Genomic DNA, 19,049 nt, shown 5'->3' on the forward strand with positions numbered 1-19,049 from the left:
AGATATTTGAGTGCACTATTCTGATAAATGTATTCAAAATAGCACGTAGGTGAAGAGAGTGGCTGCGCAGATTGGGTCACATACCTATGAACTTGCGTTGGGGAGACAGAGGGTTCGAACCCCACTGTCGGCAGCCCTGAAGATGGTGGTCCGTGGTTTCCCATTTTCACACCAGACAAATGCCGAGGCTGTACTTACATTCAGATCATGGTCGCTTCTTTCCAACTCGTAGCTATTTTTCTAGTCCCGTTTGAAAGGTGCCATAAGACGGAAGTGTCAATATGAATATAATTTTGTCGCTTCATATTCCTGATATTTTTATACCGGATTGGTCACTGGAGCTATGCGCTAAATTTATCATCTACCCATCCATCTGTTCAAACCGTTCACGTAGATTATTACTACAACGTACAAGTGAGTTATAACTGGTAGTGAGTGAGTTGGCGGTTATGGTCGCGTAGCTATTAACTTGCATTCCGGAGGTGGTGAGTTCAAATCACACCGTCATTGTCAGCCCTGAAGATGGTTTTCCTTGGTTTTCCATTCCGTCCTTATATCGCCGAGAATCTTCGATGTGTTAGTGCGACGTTTAACCATAAGCAAAAAAGAAAAGTGACTGGTTAACGAATTTTTAACTGCATGTGACTCCTAACCAAGGTAGGCCCATCTCTATTCCTTAAATGAAGAAATTAATAGGGACGTACTTAAAATATTTACATGTAAATCCCATACACTGTAGGTGAATCGCCAGCTCACTTTGCGTAGGTGGAGAAAATACACGCAGTACATTTTCGCTTATATTTTAGCCGTTCCGTGAGTGTTGGACAATTCCCTGAAACTAGTAAACGCGTTGATTCACCACATTTACAGCAGCAAAGTCATTGTCGTAGCGAGCAGGATGCTGATAAGGAGAGTCGCGCATGAGCACGCTACCAGTAAGTCCGTTGTGTGGCTGGCATAATGAGGCTGTATGGTCTCGTCGGAGTCGTGCTGCTGCTCCTTCTCACACAGGTTAGTAACATTCACCTACTTCAATAATAATGATAAGATTAACGGACACTTGGGTGATTCATGCTCTTCTTTAGGGCACGATGACATGTCTATGTTAGTGTCTTCATATCACTCCACGAAGTTTTACGAGTGTGGCTTTAATCTAGGAAGTGGCATGTGGCATTTGGCCTTCTTGTCAAACTAACAGAATATATCTCAAACATTATATTTTCGTTACAAGAGTAAGTTTATGAATCCACCTCCTTTGGGGGAAGTTTGGCTATGCTCACATTGTAGTAGGTTTTTAAATTTTGTTATAAAAAGTATATTATGACAAACTTAAGATAGTATAAAATTAATTGGTTTTCAAATATTCCATCCCTCAGTGTAAAAAAATTATGTTCCTTTATCTATTAATCCTCTGCAGAAAATCTTTGAAATATATTTGTTGGAGCGACGTAAAACTAATTGGAAAAAAGGAAATATACATTGTACATAAGATTTTACTGCGATTTCACTTCAGTAGCTTATTTTAACTATCTTAAGCTTTGATGAAAATGTTAACAGTATCCGTTTAGTAATTTATGATATATATATTTCTTTTTTTAATTCGTTTTACGTCGCACCGACACGGATTGCTGTTATGGCGACGATAGGATAGAAAATGACTAGGAGTTGGAACTAAGAGGCCGTGGCCTCAATTATGATACAGTCCCAGCTGTTTGTATCTGTTTATAGTCCGTCTGGTGGCTATGATCGTTAATGTGTAAGTTCCTCATGGTCAGACACCGCGGGTAGCCGGTTCGAGTTCCTTAGGTGCAAAACGTTTCACTATCAGAATGTTGGCCGCATGGGTAGAGGAGCTGGAATAACATTCGTAATCCCTAGATTGCATGTAAAAATGATGGGTTCTGTTCTAAACGTCACAAATGGCATCTGACACTGTTGTTAGTGATTCGTCCTTTCTCCGTACGTCATTATCACACAACATGCGTCATAGTGCCTATGAAACAATTGCATAATTATCTTCGTCTCTGAGGCTAGGAATATGTAACTCCTTGATCGAAGCGATCACAAATAAACGATGATAGCGAACAGCCGATCATCATGGCCAATAGACTCGTATCCAAGTGGCTGAGCATTAGAGCACACACACACACACACACACACACACACACATACACACATGTTTATATTCAACACCTATTGCATGATCACTAAACAAAGCATAAGTAACATTCATATCCTGAATAAGATTTATATTTTCTTTTCATTTTTAGATATCAATCTAAAGATATTTAAAAATGACTCTAAATCAGTTTAATGCGATTTTACTTCAGTCACTTATTTTAATTACCTTAAACTTTTGATGAAAACTTTAACAGTATCCGCTGAGTAATTTGCGATATACAGGTACATAACATATTGAAAATATCATGTGCTGGAAACCGTGTTCCAAGTTGCTCCAAGTAACTCAACAAGAATGCTCATCAAAACCACTGAATTATAAATCAAATACCACACTCTCGACAACAATATTCGTTTCGTCAATGCTACCACTATATCGAAGCTTTTCAAAAATTGGGGGAATTACAAACCTTCTATGCCAATAAGTTGTAAAAATGCAGAATTTCCACGAGAATTAAATGAAAATAGGATTTATATTTCACCAAAATTAATCCAAAGAACCATACATTTGTTTCCAGAACGAGTTTTCTAACAAGTCACTCACCAGTCCAATGACGAAATACCGAAGTATTTTTAGGATGACAATCTAAAATTATCAGTTTTTTATTTCAAACTTTTGTTGCTATTTGTTTTACGTCGCACCGACACAGACAGGTCGTATGGTGACGATGGGGTAGTAAGGGCCTAGGAATGGGAAAGCCGGGCTGAGTGGCTCAGACGGTTAAGGCGCTGGCCTTCTAACCCCAAATTGGCAGGTTCGGTCCTGGCTCAGTCCGGTGGTATTTGAAGGTGCTCAAATACGACAGCCTCGTGTCGGTAGATTTACTGGCACGTAAAAGAACTCCTGCGGGACTAAATTCCGGCACCTCGGCGTCTCCGAAGACCGTAAAAGTAGTTAGTGGGACGTAAAACAAATAACATTATTATTAGGAATGGGAAGAAAGTGTCCGTGCCCTTAATTAAGGTACAGCCCCAGCATTTGCCTGGTGTGAAAATGGGAAAAATGGGAAAACAAACTTCAGGGCTGCCTGCCGACAGTGGGGTTCGAACCCACTATCTTCCGGATGCAAGCTCACAGCTGGGCGACCGTAACCACACGGCCAACTTGCCCGGTTCTGACTTTTTAACAGCATCTTTGAATTTTAAATTAACAGCGTTTTGATTAATCTTCTTGGAGTTTTAAGATATTTCTTCCTGGCCTTTCCCCAATTTTATTAGGTTCAGAACCTGAATTGAATTTGGCCCAGTTTTACGGTCGAATGTTTTTCCTGATGCCAACTCTGTGTGAAGGAATGCATTCACTATTGCGTGCCTATTTGGTAGATCGTAGTGTAATGTATGGTACGTAAATGAAGAGAAGTGTATTAATGCTAACACAAATCAAGTTCCCGAGCAGCGGAATAAAATACCCGACATGGGAGTCGAACCCGGAACCCTCTGAAAGGAAGACGTGTATGCTGAATGTTCAGCCAAGGAGCCCGACATTACGATTTTTACCATTTAGTATTTAAAATATATTTCAGTAGAACTTAACACACTCACCTCCGTAGCACTACTTGTTAATCGAAATACCACTGATTCGAATCTAGATTAAGATGTTGAAAGGTAGCTTACTTTGCATTTTTCATACTAAATTGCAATATATTCGGATACTTAATAATGTACAAAAATTAATAATAATAATAATAATAATAATAATAATAATAATAATAATAATAATACCGAGTGAGTTGGTCGTGCGGTTAGGGTAGTTCAGCGGTGAGCTTGCATTCGGGAGAACATGGGTTTGAATCTTGAAGCCCTGCAGATGATTTTCCCATTTTCACAGCAGATAAAGGCTGGGACTGTACTTTAATTTTATCGTCGCCGTAAGAGCTATCTGTGTCGGTTAATATAAGGAAGCATCTTCATTGGGTTAATCACATTAACGAAGTTGTTAAATAAGGATGCAGATCTCTTCATGTGGTTACGGGGGTATTTAAGGGTTGTAATAAGAATGTATAGGAGAGGGTATGCAAGTCCCTGGTAAGACCATACACAGAGTATGGTTCCAGGTTATGGAACCTTTCCACGATTACTTGATACGACAGGAAAGCAGCATGATATGTTCTAGGTTATTTCCGACAAAATAGTAATGTTAAGAAAATGTTCCAAACTTTGGGCTGGGAAGATATACTCGAAAAATCAGGATGTTCCGGGCTGTCGGTGGATAAATTGCGTGGAATGGCATTAGTAGAATAAGTTTGTGCGGAACTTTTAAAATGAGGAAATATCATGGTGTGAAGATAAAGTTGAAATTCAAGAGAACAAATTTAGGCAAATATTCATTTATAGGACGAGATACAATTCCACGTTCTTTGAAAACATTTAAGAAAAGGTCACGCAAACTGTTGATAGGGAATCTAGTACCTGGGTGATAGCCCTAAATACAGATTGACCTTCACGAAGTCAACTGTTACGCATAACTACCAGCATGATTGCTGTTTTACTCGATCAACTGTATACAGCGTGTCATTAAATTGTAGAGCAAGCCAAGCACGGTAGAATGCAGGATGTGAAAAGATGCGAATATAGTCTTGTTTAGGCTGTTCTACGTTGAGTGCAGTTTGCGAACAAATAATGAACTTGGCATTATCGCACAGTACATATAGTCCAGTCAAGTTAAACATGAAAAGGGGGTCGTGCTTGCAAAAGGTCGGGTAGTTCTGAATTTTGTATATGTTGTTAGGACCTAAACCAATATTTAAAAAACAGATTTGCAATTTCCAAAGTGCTGTGCGAGCGGCGATATACCCACAAAAAAAACCATGAGATTTTTAGACTTTTTTCAGGTTTTGCTCAATATCTCGGTGAAGAAAGGGTCCGATTGTTCTAGTCACTCTATACCTGTTTAAAGTAGACCAAATTAGCTACAATTTGAGGCCAGGGTGAGCTCTATACAGCCATTAGTTCCCAAGATACAGTTCTTCAAAAATAGGCAATCTTTTCCAAAAAGTGAATTTTTTTTTCGAAATGGTCATTTGTTTTGTGAAATATCTTCTAAAATACGCATCCCACATCAAATATTATATGAAATGAAGTTGTAGTAAATTTCATTAACTTTCATTTGGGACCAGACTGGTACCTACAGGCCCAGCGGTTCTCTCAAAAACAGCAGATAACACAAAACAGTCATAAGTGGGTTTTGGGGTAAAATTCAAATAAACTGTTCTCACGTCTTTTTATGGTTTTCTTTTTATTGGAACCTTCATTCGTACACTGTCCACAAGATTCTCCCTTTTGTCCACGCAGCTGGACATTTTTTGTACGCTAAGAGCGCGCACCTCTGCAAGATCGGATGGATAAAAGTGAATACGATCTTTCACCATTCGCCTGTATGACAAGTTTTGGCCTGGGATGTGGTCAGGTCTAACAATTGAACAGAAGCTGATGCGCTCCATGAAGACCTACGGTGGGTTGACCCAAGGAAGGGGAATCTCCGACAGTGTGCTGGCAAGGTTGACAACAGGATTGGTGTTTATGGTGAACATATGTGAAGCACTTGAAAGTTTTTGCAGCATCTCATATCCTACTGGAGAGCAGCATGTAGGCATGAGACCTTCTCGAATCGTCCGAGATAAGTGGTGTGGAAAAACTCAAAAGCTGGTTTGCTCTCCACCCTCCATTTCCCAAAACAGACAGTTTACTTTCTATCAGTATTGGTTTACCGATAGGTCCTGAGGATATAAAGGATGAGTTCAAGTATGAGTTGTCCCCGTTCCCGATGTGTCTGTTCAATGAACAGAGGATGCGCAAGGGCATAAAATCCACTTTGTACCCTGCCTTCACTCCTCTTTCCAGACACACGGCGATAGATGCCAGCACTCACGTCGTTTTGGATGGTGGCTGCCTCTTGCACAAGGTCGTGTGGCAACGGAAGAGAACAGTTCGAGCACTTTTGGCGCGTTATACCACCTACGTCCACAACCACTTTAGGAAGGACAACTCCGTTGTTTCTGACGGCTACCCCGAAGATGTTACCAAAACAAAACCACCAAAACAGCGGAATGACTCCGGCGCTACGCAGCTCATTCCAGCTACAAACTGACGTTCGATGAATCCACAGTAATTCAAATTGTTCAAGAGAATGTATTGGACAATGGGAACAACAAGAGATGCCTAATAACTCTTCTTTGAGACGCCTTTCAGAAGGAGGGAATAGAAGTGTCTGTTGTCGAAGAAGATGCGGATCGAGAGATCGTCATGACGGCGCTTTCAAAAAGAGCAGTAGCCGATCGGGGCGTCATAGTTGGAGAAGATGTCGACCTGCTCGTTTTCTCAATGGTTTAGGCGCTGAAGAGAAAAAACATCTACCTTCAGAAGAGTATGAAGGGCGAAGCTGGTTGCTGTCACTACTCTACGACCTCCTACAACCACCACGACTCCCAGCGATCACCATGGATGGTACTATTCACCCACGCGTTTACCGGGTGCGATACCCCCTCAGCACCGTTTGGCCAAGGAAAGACCAAAATCACCACACTCCTGAGCAAGAGTGAACTACTTGCTGAGCAAGACTCCACTCCGCAAGCCATGAGAGAAGCAGGCATCAAGTGCTTTGTGGCTCTATATGGGGGTGACATCGCGAGGGATACTTTGGATTTTCTGAGGTATAAGACGTTTGTCACTTCAACGAGCATAAACCTCGCCCGTTTGCCACCGACGGAAGATGCCGCAGGCCACCATGCAGCAAGGTGCTACCTCCAAGTGCAGAAGTGGCGGGGAGTCAACTTGAATCCCACTAATTGGGGGTGGAAGCTGTCTTCTCAAGAACTCTCCCCCATTCCCACTACCATGCATCCCGCACCCCCTGCCCTTCTGCGAAAAATTTCATGTAAATGCAAGAAAGAGTGCAGATTACGAGGGGTCGTGTGGTCAGCACGACGCATCCTCTCGGCGGTTATTCTGGGCTTTCGAGACCTGTACCGCCATCTCACCGTCATATAGCTCCTCAATTCTAATCACGTAGGCTGAGTGGACGACGAACCAGCCTTCATGTCGAGAGAAAAATCCCTCAACTGGCCGGGAATCGAACCCGGAGCCCTCGCGCGAGAGGCAGGCACTCTACCCCTACACCACGGGGCAGGAAAAACGCAATACCTGCATGATGTATATGTTTTATTTTTTTGTGTAAATGTAATTTGTCCTTATAGTACAGTAGGTACCATGATGTTCGTACAAGCATTTTAGTATGTAAGTATATACCGTATAAAAATGTTTGATGATGAAGTAATTCCCGATAGGTATATTATATTTTTCATCAAACAATTTTTAACAATAAAAAAGTAACTGTTTGATAAATAAAACCATAAAAAGGCCTGAGAACAGTTTATTTGCATTACCCCCCCCCCAAAACCCACTTATGACTGTTTTTGGTTATCTGCCATTTTTGAGAGAACCGCTGAAGCTATAGGTACCAGTCTGATCTCAAATGAAAGATAATTAAATTTTCTACAACTTCATTTCATATAATATTTGACGTGGGATGCGTATTTTAAAAGATATTTCACAAAATATGTGACCATTTCGAAAAAAATTCACTTTTTGGAAAAAAAAATGCCTGTTTTCGATTAACTGTATCTTGGGAACCAATGGCCGTATATAGCTGTCCCAGATCTCAAATTGTAGAAAGTTTAGTCTACTTTAAAAGTATATAGAGTGATGGTACCGGTCAAACCCTTCCTTCACTGAGATATTGAGAAAAACCTGAAAAACGTCCGAAAATTGTATGGTTTTTTGGGTACACTGCCGCTCGCACAGCACTTTAAAAATTGCAAATCTGTTTTTTTTAATATTGGTTTAAGCCCTAACAACATATGAAAAATTCAGAACGACCGGACCTTTTGCAAGCACGGATGTACATCTTGACTGGACTAATAAACGGGGTCGCATTGTAAGCAGTCCTGCGAAACCAAACGCGCGTGTGTAGTGCACAGCACATCTGCCGGCTCTCTATACACAACGGTGAAGCGAGGCAAGCGAAGCCACTGCTTGAGCGAGCACGCGTCAGGTAGAGTCTTCGCCACACGCCGGCCGTAAGTATTACCAACTATTCACTTGCACCGCAGTGCCGTCTCTGAATCTCCTCTGCGTATTACGTGACCATACCACCGAAGTCACATCTCACGCATCTTGTCTACGATCGGGGTAACTCCCATAATTTTCCGGATTTCTAGGTTGGTGACATGATCTAGCCGGGTCAGTCCAAATGACCAGCGAAGCATGCATCTCCATGACATGAAATGCTTCCTCGTGCTTGACTGTTGCTGGCCAACAACAGTCCCGTAAACCTTGAACTTCAGGTGGAGTGGTATCGAACGATCGCCGAGAAAACCAGTAGCTTGCCGCCACTTTATCCAGGCCGCAGTTACTTGTGCGCAGGTGTCTAAAATAGTGTCAAACTCAGCGTTGACCAAAGAACCAAGGTACTCAAACTGTTCAAACTGTTCTACTTTAATTAGATCTTGGCCATCTATCTGAATTGTACCATTCGCCTGCGGACCGCACTTCATGTACTCAATTTTCTTGGTATTGAGTCGAAGTCCATGTGCTGTTAGTTCTTCGTTCCATTTCTTAACCTGCTCTTGAATCTGTTGACGCTCCTCAGCAGAAAGTAGGAAATCGTCAACATACAGTAGTGACCATGGAGGATTGATACCTGGATATCAGAGGTGACTGTGTCCATACACAAAATGAAGAGAAGCGGTGACAAGGTCGATCCCTGGTGGACACCAACCTGAATGGGGAATGGCGGTGAAATTCCAGCAGGATATCGGACGGCGCCGGTAGAGCTTTGATAGAGCAAATTTATCGAACGATATATGTAAGGACGTAAAGGTTCAATGATACTGCCCTGTGGGATCCACGTCTTAATCATTACAGGATCACATAACACTTCACCTACTCCAATGTTAGCCACAGGAACTTTAATGGAATCCGAACCATAAGGATGTGAGACTTCATTTCAAAAATCCCTACATAAATTCGAAACACGGCAGCCATAGTAAGTAGCCAGTGACGATACTACCCAGCTAACACGGCTTTACTCGACCAAAACGACAGGAAAGGATCAGATAACACAACGTTAACGGTTGTTAGGCCAACTTATTTCACACAGCAAAGCAAATAACCGGACAATCGCGTAATCTTAGGGCAGCTAAACGTGAAAAGTATCAAAAACTAACATTTTATCTTTTCACTTCTTTGAATATAGTAAGTTTTCCTGATTCAAAAATACACACCGCTAAAAAATGGGAAGAAATACATTTGGTCACTGTTTAGTAAAATCATACTTCCAAGATACGCCTACATTTTAAAACAGAAACAGACACGCAATGATGATGATGATGATGCTTGTTGTTTTAAGGGGTCTAACATCTAGGTCATCGACCCCTAATGGTACTAAATGAGACGAAATTCAATGACAATTTAAAAGTCCAAAATTCATCCACTGACTAGAATTCAAAACGTGATTATGAAGAACGAAAGGATAATTAATAATTTAACATAATCAGCGGAGCCAACTCACCACACTGAATGTAAAAAATAATTCCAAAATCGATCCACTAACTATAATTCAAGAAAGAGACGATGAACAATGATTATGAACTTAAAACAATCAGTGGGTCCGACCCGCAATGCCCCACTTTCCCAGAAACTATATTAAAACAATAGCATTACTGACCAAGGCACTGCTTCCAAAGCACATACCTGAATCGATGATTCTTGTTGTTTAAAGGGGTCCAAAGTCCAGGTGAACGGCCCCTCATAACCGTATATGTCGCTAGTAAAGTAGAACCGTGGTACTAATCTAAAGTAGGGTAGACTCACGGTGTTTCAAACATTATGGTACTACTGACAAGTATTGTACGTCGCACAGGTAACGCAGACCTATGGTGTTTCTCACATAATGGCGCCATTCGTAGGCAACGCATACCCATGATGCTCCTCGCATAGGTGTACTTATCACAGGAACTCGTACTATCTCGTGGTGTTCCTCACATAGTGAGTACTAATCATAGGCAACGCAGAGCAACGGTTTCGCTCATATAGTGGTACTAATCACAGGTACTGGAAACCCACAGTGAACCGGTCTCTGCTGCTACGAATCATAAACCTACTGTGTACTAACATAGTGTTACTACTCGCAAGTGATACGCAATGAAAACAAACCACCTTCTTTGCAACAATTAAGAACTGAAATGAAAATCGTTCTTTGAACACTGAACACACGACATCATTGCACCACGTGTCAGAAACGAAGTGGTCCTTGTAATTATTTTCACCCCTCACATGAATAACAACTTCAAAAAGCCTTCTCATCTGAGAAGGCGCCGCACGTTCTGTTGATGCAAACGGCCCCTTTCTTCGAGGGGATTTAGTGTTTGGGATGGTGAGTTTTTCGCTCGGATGCATTTGTGCAGTTGATACTAGACTTTTTCGATCGGACTCAAGCTGGGGCTTCTGGATTACCACTCCATTCTTGTAGGAATCTTGTAAACACTACACTCTGACCAACCTTCGCACATGCCTTGAACTGACATCGACATCACCCAAACATCCGGATTACAGTGGAGCACTCTGGCACGTAAAGAGGACAGTCAAATTCCCATCCACTATGCATTCATACAATGTAGTTACGAACATCTAAAGACATGATCAAATTTACTTTTTGAGTAGCGTATAGTGTGCAATAAAGGTGTATTTAAAATGGATATTTAAATTTGGTGACACCACTGCCACTCTCCCTGAACTGTCAGCTAACATTACATTCCCCAAAGCACATTTTAAAAATTAGGTACCCTATACATTCCACAGGAAAAATGAGAGAATGAGAGATAGACAACCAAACTCCAGTAACAGCAAAGCAAAAAGCAAAGTCATCTCCGTAGAGGTCATGAAGGCCCCTATAGGGGTGGAAGGTGAAGGCGTCCACTATCCGTAACCTCGGCACTTGATGGGGTAAAGTGGTGGCCGCCTTTGCTCCAGGAATGAACTTGGTACTCATTTTTGGTGTAGGGTGAGTGAACCTCAGGCCCATGTGCACCTGCGGAAGAGGAAATCTCGCGCCTTAAATTTTACGACTTCCTGACGGGGATTCGAACCCACGTCGTTCTGGGCGAACCGAGCATGCTTTTACCGCCTCGGCCAGGCAGAAACTCAACCAAACTCCAGAAAACTTATTTAATTGCTTAAAAACCTCAAATACGACCCGCATGATGTATATATTTTGCCTAAAATTCAAGCAGTGTGGTATTAATTACCTCCAAATATTTTAGGGAAAGTACTTTCTTTTGTCCGCCTCTGTGGTGTAGTGGTTAGTGTGAATAGCTGCCATCCCCAGAGGCCCGAGATCTATTCCAGGCTCTGCCACGAAATTGTACGAGGGCTAGAACGGGGTCCACTCAGCCTCGGGAGGTCAAATGAGTAGAGGTGGGTTCGATTCCCACCTCTGCCATCCTGGAAGTGGTTTTCTGTGGTTTCTCACTTCTAATCCTGGCAAATGCCGGGATGGTACCTAACTTAAAGCCACGGCTTCCTTCCCTCTTCCTTGTCAATCCTTTCCAATCTTCCCATCTCCCGCAAGGCCCCTGTTCAGCATAGCAGATGCGGCCGCCTGGACGAGGTAGTACTGGTCATCCTCCCCTGTTGTATTCCCCGACCCAGAGTCTGAAGCTCCAGTACATTGCCCTGGAGGCGGTAGAGGTGGGATGCCTCGCTGAGTCCGAAGGAAAAACCGAACCTGGTGGCTAAGCAGATAAAGACACCCTATTATGATGAGAAACAGCCACGGAAGGTGATCTTTTACGTAATGAGTGAGATTTTTCGAAACTTATCACGTTAGTGGCTGCTGCACACATTTTGTTTCATACCACGGTGGATTTACTTATTTTAAATTCAATTCTTAATTAAAAATAATATTGACACGTCAAAACCCAAATCATCAATGTCTGACTCATGCAGTGACGTGTGTGTTGCTATGAATATGAAACGTGTGTGCATGTAGTTATGTGCTAACAAAACATACAAATTACTGTCGAGTGAAGCAATGAAAACTCCACTAAGCTACCATGGTCGTAAACATTTTCTTCCGGTCCTGGATTAATGAAAGCAATACGAACTTTATGGTATACTGCGATATACGCGATATTTATCAACCGGTAATGGATTAGCCTACACAATAGCTGGGAATGCAGAGACATTTTCGGTGTAGGTAGTTATGGTGCTACAGCGCTGCATTAAGGTGGAGAAACAATTGAACAACCTTAGGTTTGGTAAGTGTGGTGCCTGCTGTTTTATAAACCCTATCATTATCCGTGTTTACATTATTGTGAAGCGGAGTTCAACCAATCAGAAACGATTTCAAGTAAAAGAATGGAGGAAGTAATTACAGTTACAGTAAAGTGATATTTTCCTTACACTTTCCAGTGCGGAAAGAAGATTTTTCGATACATTTTGGGAAAGTACTTTGTTTTGACAACCCATTTTAAAACGGTGAAATACTTCGTTTGCATTTGTAGGTCTTTATTGCTGGTACAAGTGTTATTAATATGTAAAAAATAATAGTGACTCAAAGCGATATCTGCCGAGAAAATTGTACCTATAGTCGTTATTTATTTGCTAGTTGCTTCACGTCGCACCGACGCCTTAATTAAGGTACAACTATCTTCAGGGCTGCCGACACTGGGATTCCAACCCAGATGCAAATTCGCAGCCACGTGTCCCTGAACGCATGGCCAACTTTGCCGGTAACCTAAAATCGTAACCGAAATTTAATTTTTAAACGTGATTTGTTACTCCTTGCATGGCTGTTGATCTAAAGGAGATATACTTTGCCTTAGTTAATGTTAAATGTTGAGGGAAGTTTGATAGTCTGAACAAATCATTTCTTGGATATGAACCTACATGCCGGGATGCTTAGCCGGTTAAGGCGCTGGCTTTCTCAGCCCAAGTTGGCACGTTCGATCCTGGCTCAGTCTGGTGGTATTTGAAGGAGCTCAAATACGCCAGCCTCGTGTCGGTAGACTTACTCGTACGTGAAAGAACTCCTGCGGGGCAAAATTCCGACATTCGGTGTCTCGAAAAACCTTAAAAGTAGTAAATGGGACTTAAAACAAGCAATAACATTATTATTATTATTTCTTCTTCTTCTTGCGTTCCGGCCTTCTAATAACCACGTTACAATTTCAATTGTTCCTCCTTAGTTGTTCTTTCCTTTTCTTCCAGTATTCTTTCATTGTTTCACTGTGTTTCTTTTTCCTGTCTTCAGTCCACTTTGTGCCTGTTTTCTTTTCCTTCGTCCCTTGGAATCCTTCCATTTGTAAGACTTTCTTCCTAAAAGTCTTTCTTTCCAATAATTCTTCTTCTCGTATGTTGTTCCTTTCCAGGTCTTTCTTGACTTCTTGAATCCAGGTGGTAGTTGATTTCTTTTCCCAAAGGTACTTGAAGATTCGTTTAGTTAGTCTATTGTCATCCATTCTGTAAATGTGTCCGAGAAATAGCAATCTCCTTTTTTCTTATTGTTTCCGATATGTTTTCTACATTGTGGTAAATTTCATTGTTACTTCTTAATTTCCAAAACTCTGCAATTCTTATTATTCAATTTATTATTATTATTATTATTATTATTATTATTATTATTATTATTATTATTATTATTATTATTATTATTATAATACTCTCCGTGGACCAGATGGCAGTGCACTTGCCTTGCCTTTCATCGCTGCGTTCTGTGGTTCAAATCTCGGTCACTTCACGTGAGATTTCTTCTGGGCAACGCGGAGGAGGGACCGGTTTTCCTCTGGGTACTCCAGTTTCCCCTGTCATCTTTCATTTCAGGAACTCTCTCCAATATAATTTCATTTCATCTCTCAGTCATTAATTATTGCCCCAGAGAAGTGCGACAGGCTTCAGCGACCGGCACAGTTCCCATCCTCGCCGCTAGATGGAGGCTTCATTTATTTCATTCCTGACCCGGTTTATACTAGAAACAAGCTATGGATTATTATTATTATTATTATTATTATTATTATTATTATTATTATTATTATTATTATTATTATTAACCTACAAAATGAGCCTTAAAACATCCTGGTTTTACGCTGAAGTGCCTCCAAGCCTCAGTATTAAAAGCATAATACAATGACACTTGCTGTCTTCCGGTTAAGTGATTTGTTTTGTAGGAGGCTTGTGATATCGTGGTCAACAGCCCTACCTACTTATTGCGTTCTATGGTGTGCATAATATGCCGATGCATGAACTAGTTATTTAAAATTACGCTGTACTGTCATCATACAATACATCTCGCGCGCTAAGTACACACACAGCTGATGATCACAGTGTGGTAAGCTCAATTTCAAGAAGAAACAACAACAGGAATGAGGAAGGAACCGACTATGACATACATTTTAGGAAACATCCCGTTACATCCCTGCAGTTGAGGAGGAAAACCAAGACGAATTCCTCAAGAGAAAGAAGAAACGTTTTTCCATAATGTTACTTCCTTTGCTAGTAGTATATTATCGCACTAACTCAGGTAGTTTAACGGCAACGATGGTATCGCAAAAGGTAAGGACTGGGAAGGAAACCGCTGTGGCCTTAATTAAGGCACAGTCTGGTTTGAAAACGGGAAACCACCGAATACCATTTTCAGGACTGCCGATAGTGAGGTCCAAACCCCTCACCTTCCGAATGAAAGCTAACTGCTATGCGGTTCATACTTCGCAACAAACTCACTAGGTGAAAAATGTTACCATAGCATGACAGCATTTCTTTCTGATTTTTTCCAGAACCGAAAATCCAGCAACTGAAACGTCACCAAACCTGACTAACCGTTCCACATTTTCATCTTAGATTTATTAAATTACAGGAAAAGGAAAATAAATCTGCATAAAAAATTAACACCTGCACACTTGCGTGATCTACGTCAAATTTATTCAATTTGTTTGCCTTTCCCGTTAGTTGATCTCAACTGCAATTAATAATTAAACAGCACATGATGATTAAATGTCTTCAGCTTTAAGGGAGGTACACAACTTTACTTCATGAAATTTCCTTCATCGGATTACATTCTTTGAAAGGCACACTCTAATTAAATTTTTCTTAATAGTTAAATGATATGTTGCGCACGCTACTTCATGAACATTTCTAGAACAGTTTGCATCCCTTCTTCCCTTTTTGCGTCCGTTCTGATTTCAGCTGAAATGGAATCTTCACTGACCTTCGGATAAAGCAATAACGACAGAACTGAGAAGGAACGTGACCTAAAAGGGTATAATTTCGTGAATAAAAGAACAGTTAATTTATTGAAACCAAATATTTTAGGAATTATTAGAACGGTTGTGTTCCGTTTTCACCCAACTCTCTGAAAAAGCAAAACAAAATCTTCGTGTAAGTTTAAGTTCGCGCTCAATTGTCTCCTAAAATTCCAAATTTCTGATTTATATTACTTTGAAGTAATACATTGTATGTCCGATAGAGAAGAATACTACACAAACTGGTATATTTACAGCAAGCTATACTGAGGACGAGTTCTCTTTTCCTTTTTTTTTTTTTTTTTTTTGTAATTTTGCTTTATGTCGCGCCGACACAGATAGGTCTTACGGCGACCATGGGATAGGAAAGTGTTAGGAGTGGGGTGGCAACAACCACGGTCTTAATTAAGGTACAGCCGCATTTGCCTGGCGTGAAAGTGGGAAACCACGGAATACCATCTTCAAGGCTGCCGACTGTAGGGTTCGAATCCACTATCTTCCAAATGAGGACGAGAAAAACCGGCAGGAAAGCTACTTGGACTGTAAAGTGGAAGCAAGAATACGGACAGAAAAAAAAAGCCATCTCACACAGTTGCTACAGCTAACGACTTGGTGGTTTGTGCAAATCACATAGATAAATCAGATTTCTAGAAGTTAGGGAAATATTAAACTTTAAATTTTCCAACTGTCACGGTTTTGTCTTTCCCATCGCTCTAGTCAAGGGGTTTAGAGTGCGTACGTAGTGGAGGCAGGGGAAAGTTCTTGCCCGTCATCGGAAGACCCACCAGCTCAAGGTAGTAGCAGACATCTTTAATTATTTGATAGTCTCAGAAAGCTGACTTGAGAGGAAGGTTTCAAAATTCTTTCTTAATGTAAATTTCTAAAGTTCAACATTATGTAAATTCTCAAGGAAGTCTTAGGACCTTATTCAAGTCCTTGTGGGGCAATACAAATCTTAGGGAATAGAGTGTGTTCACCTTTTACTTCCCATTCAACTTGGTATTGGGGTGACTATGATTTTGTGAAATTAAAAACTTCATTTCTTCTTTCGGAGATTAATATTTTTCTCCAACTTTTCACTCTCTGTAGTATAGGCTTAGCCTCTGTGACTTAGAGCCATGAGCCCACATAGGACTCAAAGTGATTCAAGGCATATTTCAAAACGAGTGCAAGTGTTCCGCCTCCTATCATTTTGTTTATGAACGATAATTTAAACCTTTTCTGTTAACCAGGAAGGCCATTTAGTATGGGCCTTATTGCCCCTGGTTAATTAACTATTCATTGTAAGGTTTAAATCAGACTGTCGAGCGGGTAAGAACTGTTTTTGATGATCTAATTTGGATTAGAGAATTGTGCCTTGGAGGGGCTAGATTGTAATAAGTTTTGGAGCGCAGTCTCGTAGAGTATTAATTGAATAGAGCTATTATTTTTGCTAGTGGCTTTACGTCGCACCGACACAGATAGGTCTTATGGCGACGATGGGATAGGAAAGGCCCAGGAGTTCGAAGGAAGCGGCAGTGGCCTTAATTAAGGTACAGCCCCAGCATTTGCCTAGCGTGAAAATGGGAAACTACGGAAAACCATCTTCAGGGCTGCCGACAGTGGGATTCAAAACCCACTATCTCCGGGATGCAAGCTCACAGCCGCGGGCCTCTAACCGCACTGCGAACTCGCATGGTACTGAATAGAGCAATGGTGCTCTTTTGACTAATGTAACTTTGGAGCTACAAGCTCATCCTACAACTTATTGTGTACCTGGAATTTGATCATTCCTGTTATTTGAGCCGACGAGCTCCTGTATTGTTGTTGTTGTTGTTGTTTATCAAAGTTTAAAAGTCAGAAAGAGGAAAGAAATAAAATTTCAAATTTATTTTTTTAAATTACGCTTCGATCTTTCTCTGTCTACCCATTTGCCCCAGCACCTTCTTTCACCTCTGCGTTCCACGGTATGCCCGTAGCAATAATAATAATAATAATAATAATAATAATAATAATAATAATAATAATAATAATAATAATAATAATAATAATCATATCCCGCTAACTGCTTTTACGGGTTTTTTTAAAGACACCGAGGTGCCAAAATTTTGCTCCGCAGGAGTTTTTTTTAAATGCTGGTAAATCTACCGACATGAGAATGACGTATTTAAACACCTTCAAATACCGCCGGACTGAGCTCAGATCGAACCCACCAACTCAGGAGGCCGGAGCTCTACCGTTGAGCTACTAATTCCGGCGTATATATTCATTTTTTTTTTTTTTGCTAGTTGTTTTACGTCGCACCGACACAGATAGGTCTTACGGCGACGATGGAACAGGAAAGGGCTAGGAGTGGGAAGGAAGCGACCGTGGCCTTAATTAAGGTACAGCCCCAGCATTTGCCTGGTGTGAAAAATGGGAAACCACGGAAAACCATTTTCAGGGCTGCCGACAGTGGGGTTCGAACCTACTATCTCCCGAATACTGGATACTGGCCGCAATTAAGCGACTGCAGCTATCCGTATATATTCAAATACAAATTCAGACGAGAAAAGATTATATGTGCTGGTTGGTCAAAATGCCAGGTTAGTTCAGCGATGGGCTCTATTGACTCGGCGCCGTTTACACTTCCGGACTGCAACCCGCGGTACATCTTTTGAACAAGAACGATTGTAGTCTGTAGAAGGGGAAGAAGATTGATCTGCACACTCTACCCCGCAGACAATCTTCTTTACTGGGATTCTTCTCTGCGCCACAGCAAAGTTGAAATCTTTCTTTAGCACTGATATTGAGTTCTAATTTAGTAATTTATCAGACATATTTACTATGACCTTGTTATAATCTAATTCCGGTGTTTTACGTTGGACAAATCTCTGAAATATCTTTTCTTGAGTTGCTGTGCTATACCTTTAACCGTTCGACATGCTCATATTTCATTCTGTCTATCAAGATCCAATGATCAATACGCAAGTTCGTGCTAAGCTTCATGAACAGACTGAGTGCAATTGTGTTGTTCTAATCCAAATCCCTCCTGGTTTCTTGAATTTGATTTCGCTGCAAACGTCGGCTGCCTTCCGCCAGAATCTTTATGGCTCCAGTTGTTTGCAGATGATGTTTGATCTTGAGTCATGGAGGTATCATGTCACTGTCACGGCTTATCTTCAGGAAGGCTAGTCTGGAGATTGACTTACATATTTTCTTTCTCAGTCCACCGCACTTCCTAACCTTCAAGTACATATCCTCTCCATAGAGATTACTAACATTAATGATCGTAGGTTTTCGTGGCTCATTTTGTGAAAATAAATAATTAAATATGATTATCTGGATTAAAGTCACTTATTTATTACGAAAACAAAGCAGAGCTTTCCGCCAAATTACATCGGCCTTCATGAGGGCATGCAAACTCAGCTTCTGACATTGATCATAGAAATTCTTCAAAGAACGTCGAAGTCACGACCATACTATCGCAACTCATCCACCCACACCCAATACTAACTGGTCTGATAGGCCGTTTGCTAGTAAATCAAATAAATACACACATTTATTTCCTGCACATTAGCAGATGCCTATTGTGGATGGAGGAGATAGAGGTAAGTGTGG

The 19,049-nt window shown here is 41.1% G+C and overlaps 1 protein-coding gene across 1 annotated transcript in view; it reads left to right on the plus strand.

Annotated features, from left to right (window-relative positions):
• The first annotated feature begins 896 nt into the window (after positions 1-896).
• LOC136875038 (uncharacterized) overlaps positions 897-19,049 on the plus strand; it is an 82,579-nt gene continuing 64,426 nt past the window's right edge. The window contains exon 1 of the mRNA XM_067148762.2: positions 897-1,011. Within this exon, the coding sequence (XP_067004863.1) occupies positions 961-1,011 (51 nt within the window). The 5' untranslated portion in view covers positions 897-960. The remainder of the gene's footprint in view (positions 1,012-19,049) is intronic.

The sequence above is a fragment of the Anabrus simplex genome, chromosome 1, assembly GCF_040414725.1.
Source record: "Anabrus simplex isolate iqAnaSimp1 chromosome 1, ASM4041472v1, whole genome shotgun sequence".
Taxonomy (NCBI): domain Eukaryota; kingdom Metazoa; phylum Arthropoda; class Insecta; order Orthoptera; family Tettigoniidae; genus Anabrus; species Anabrus simplex.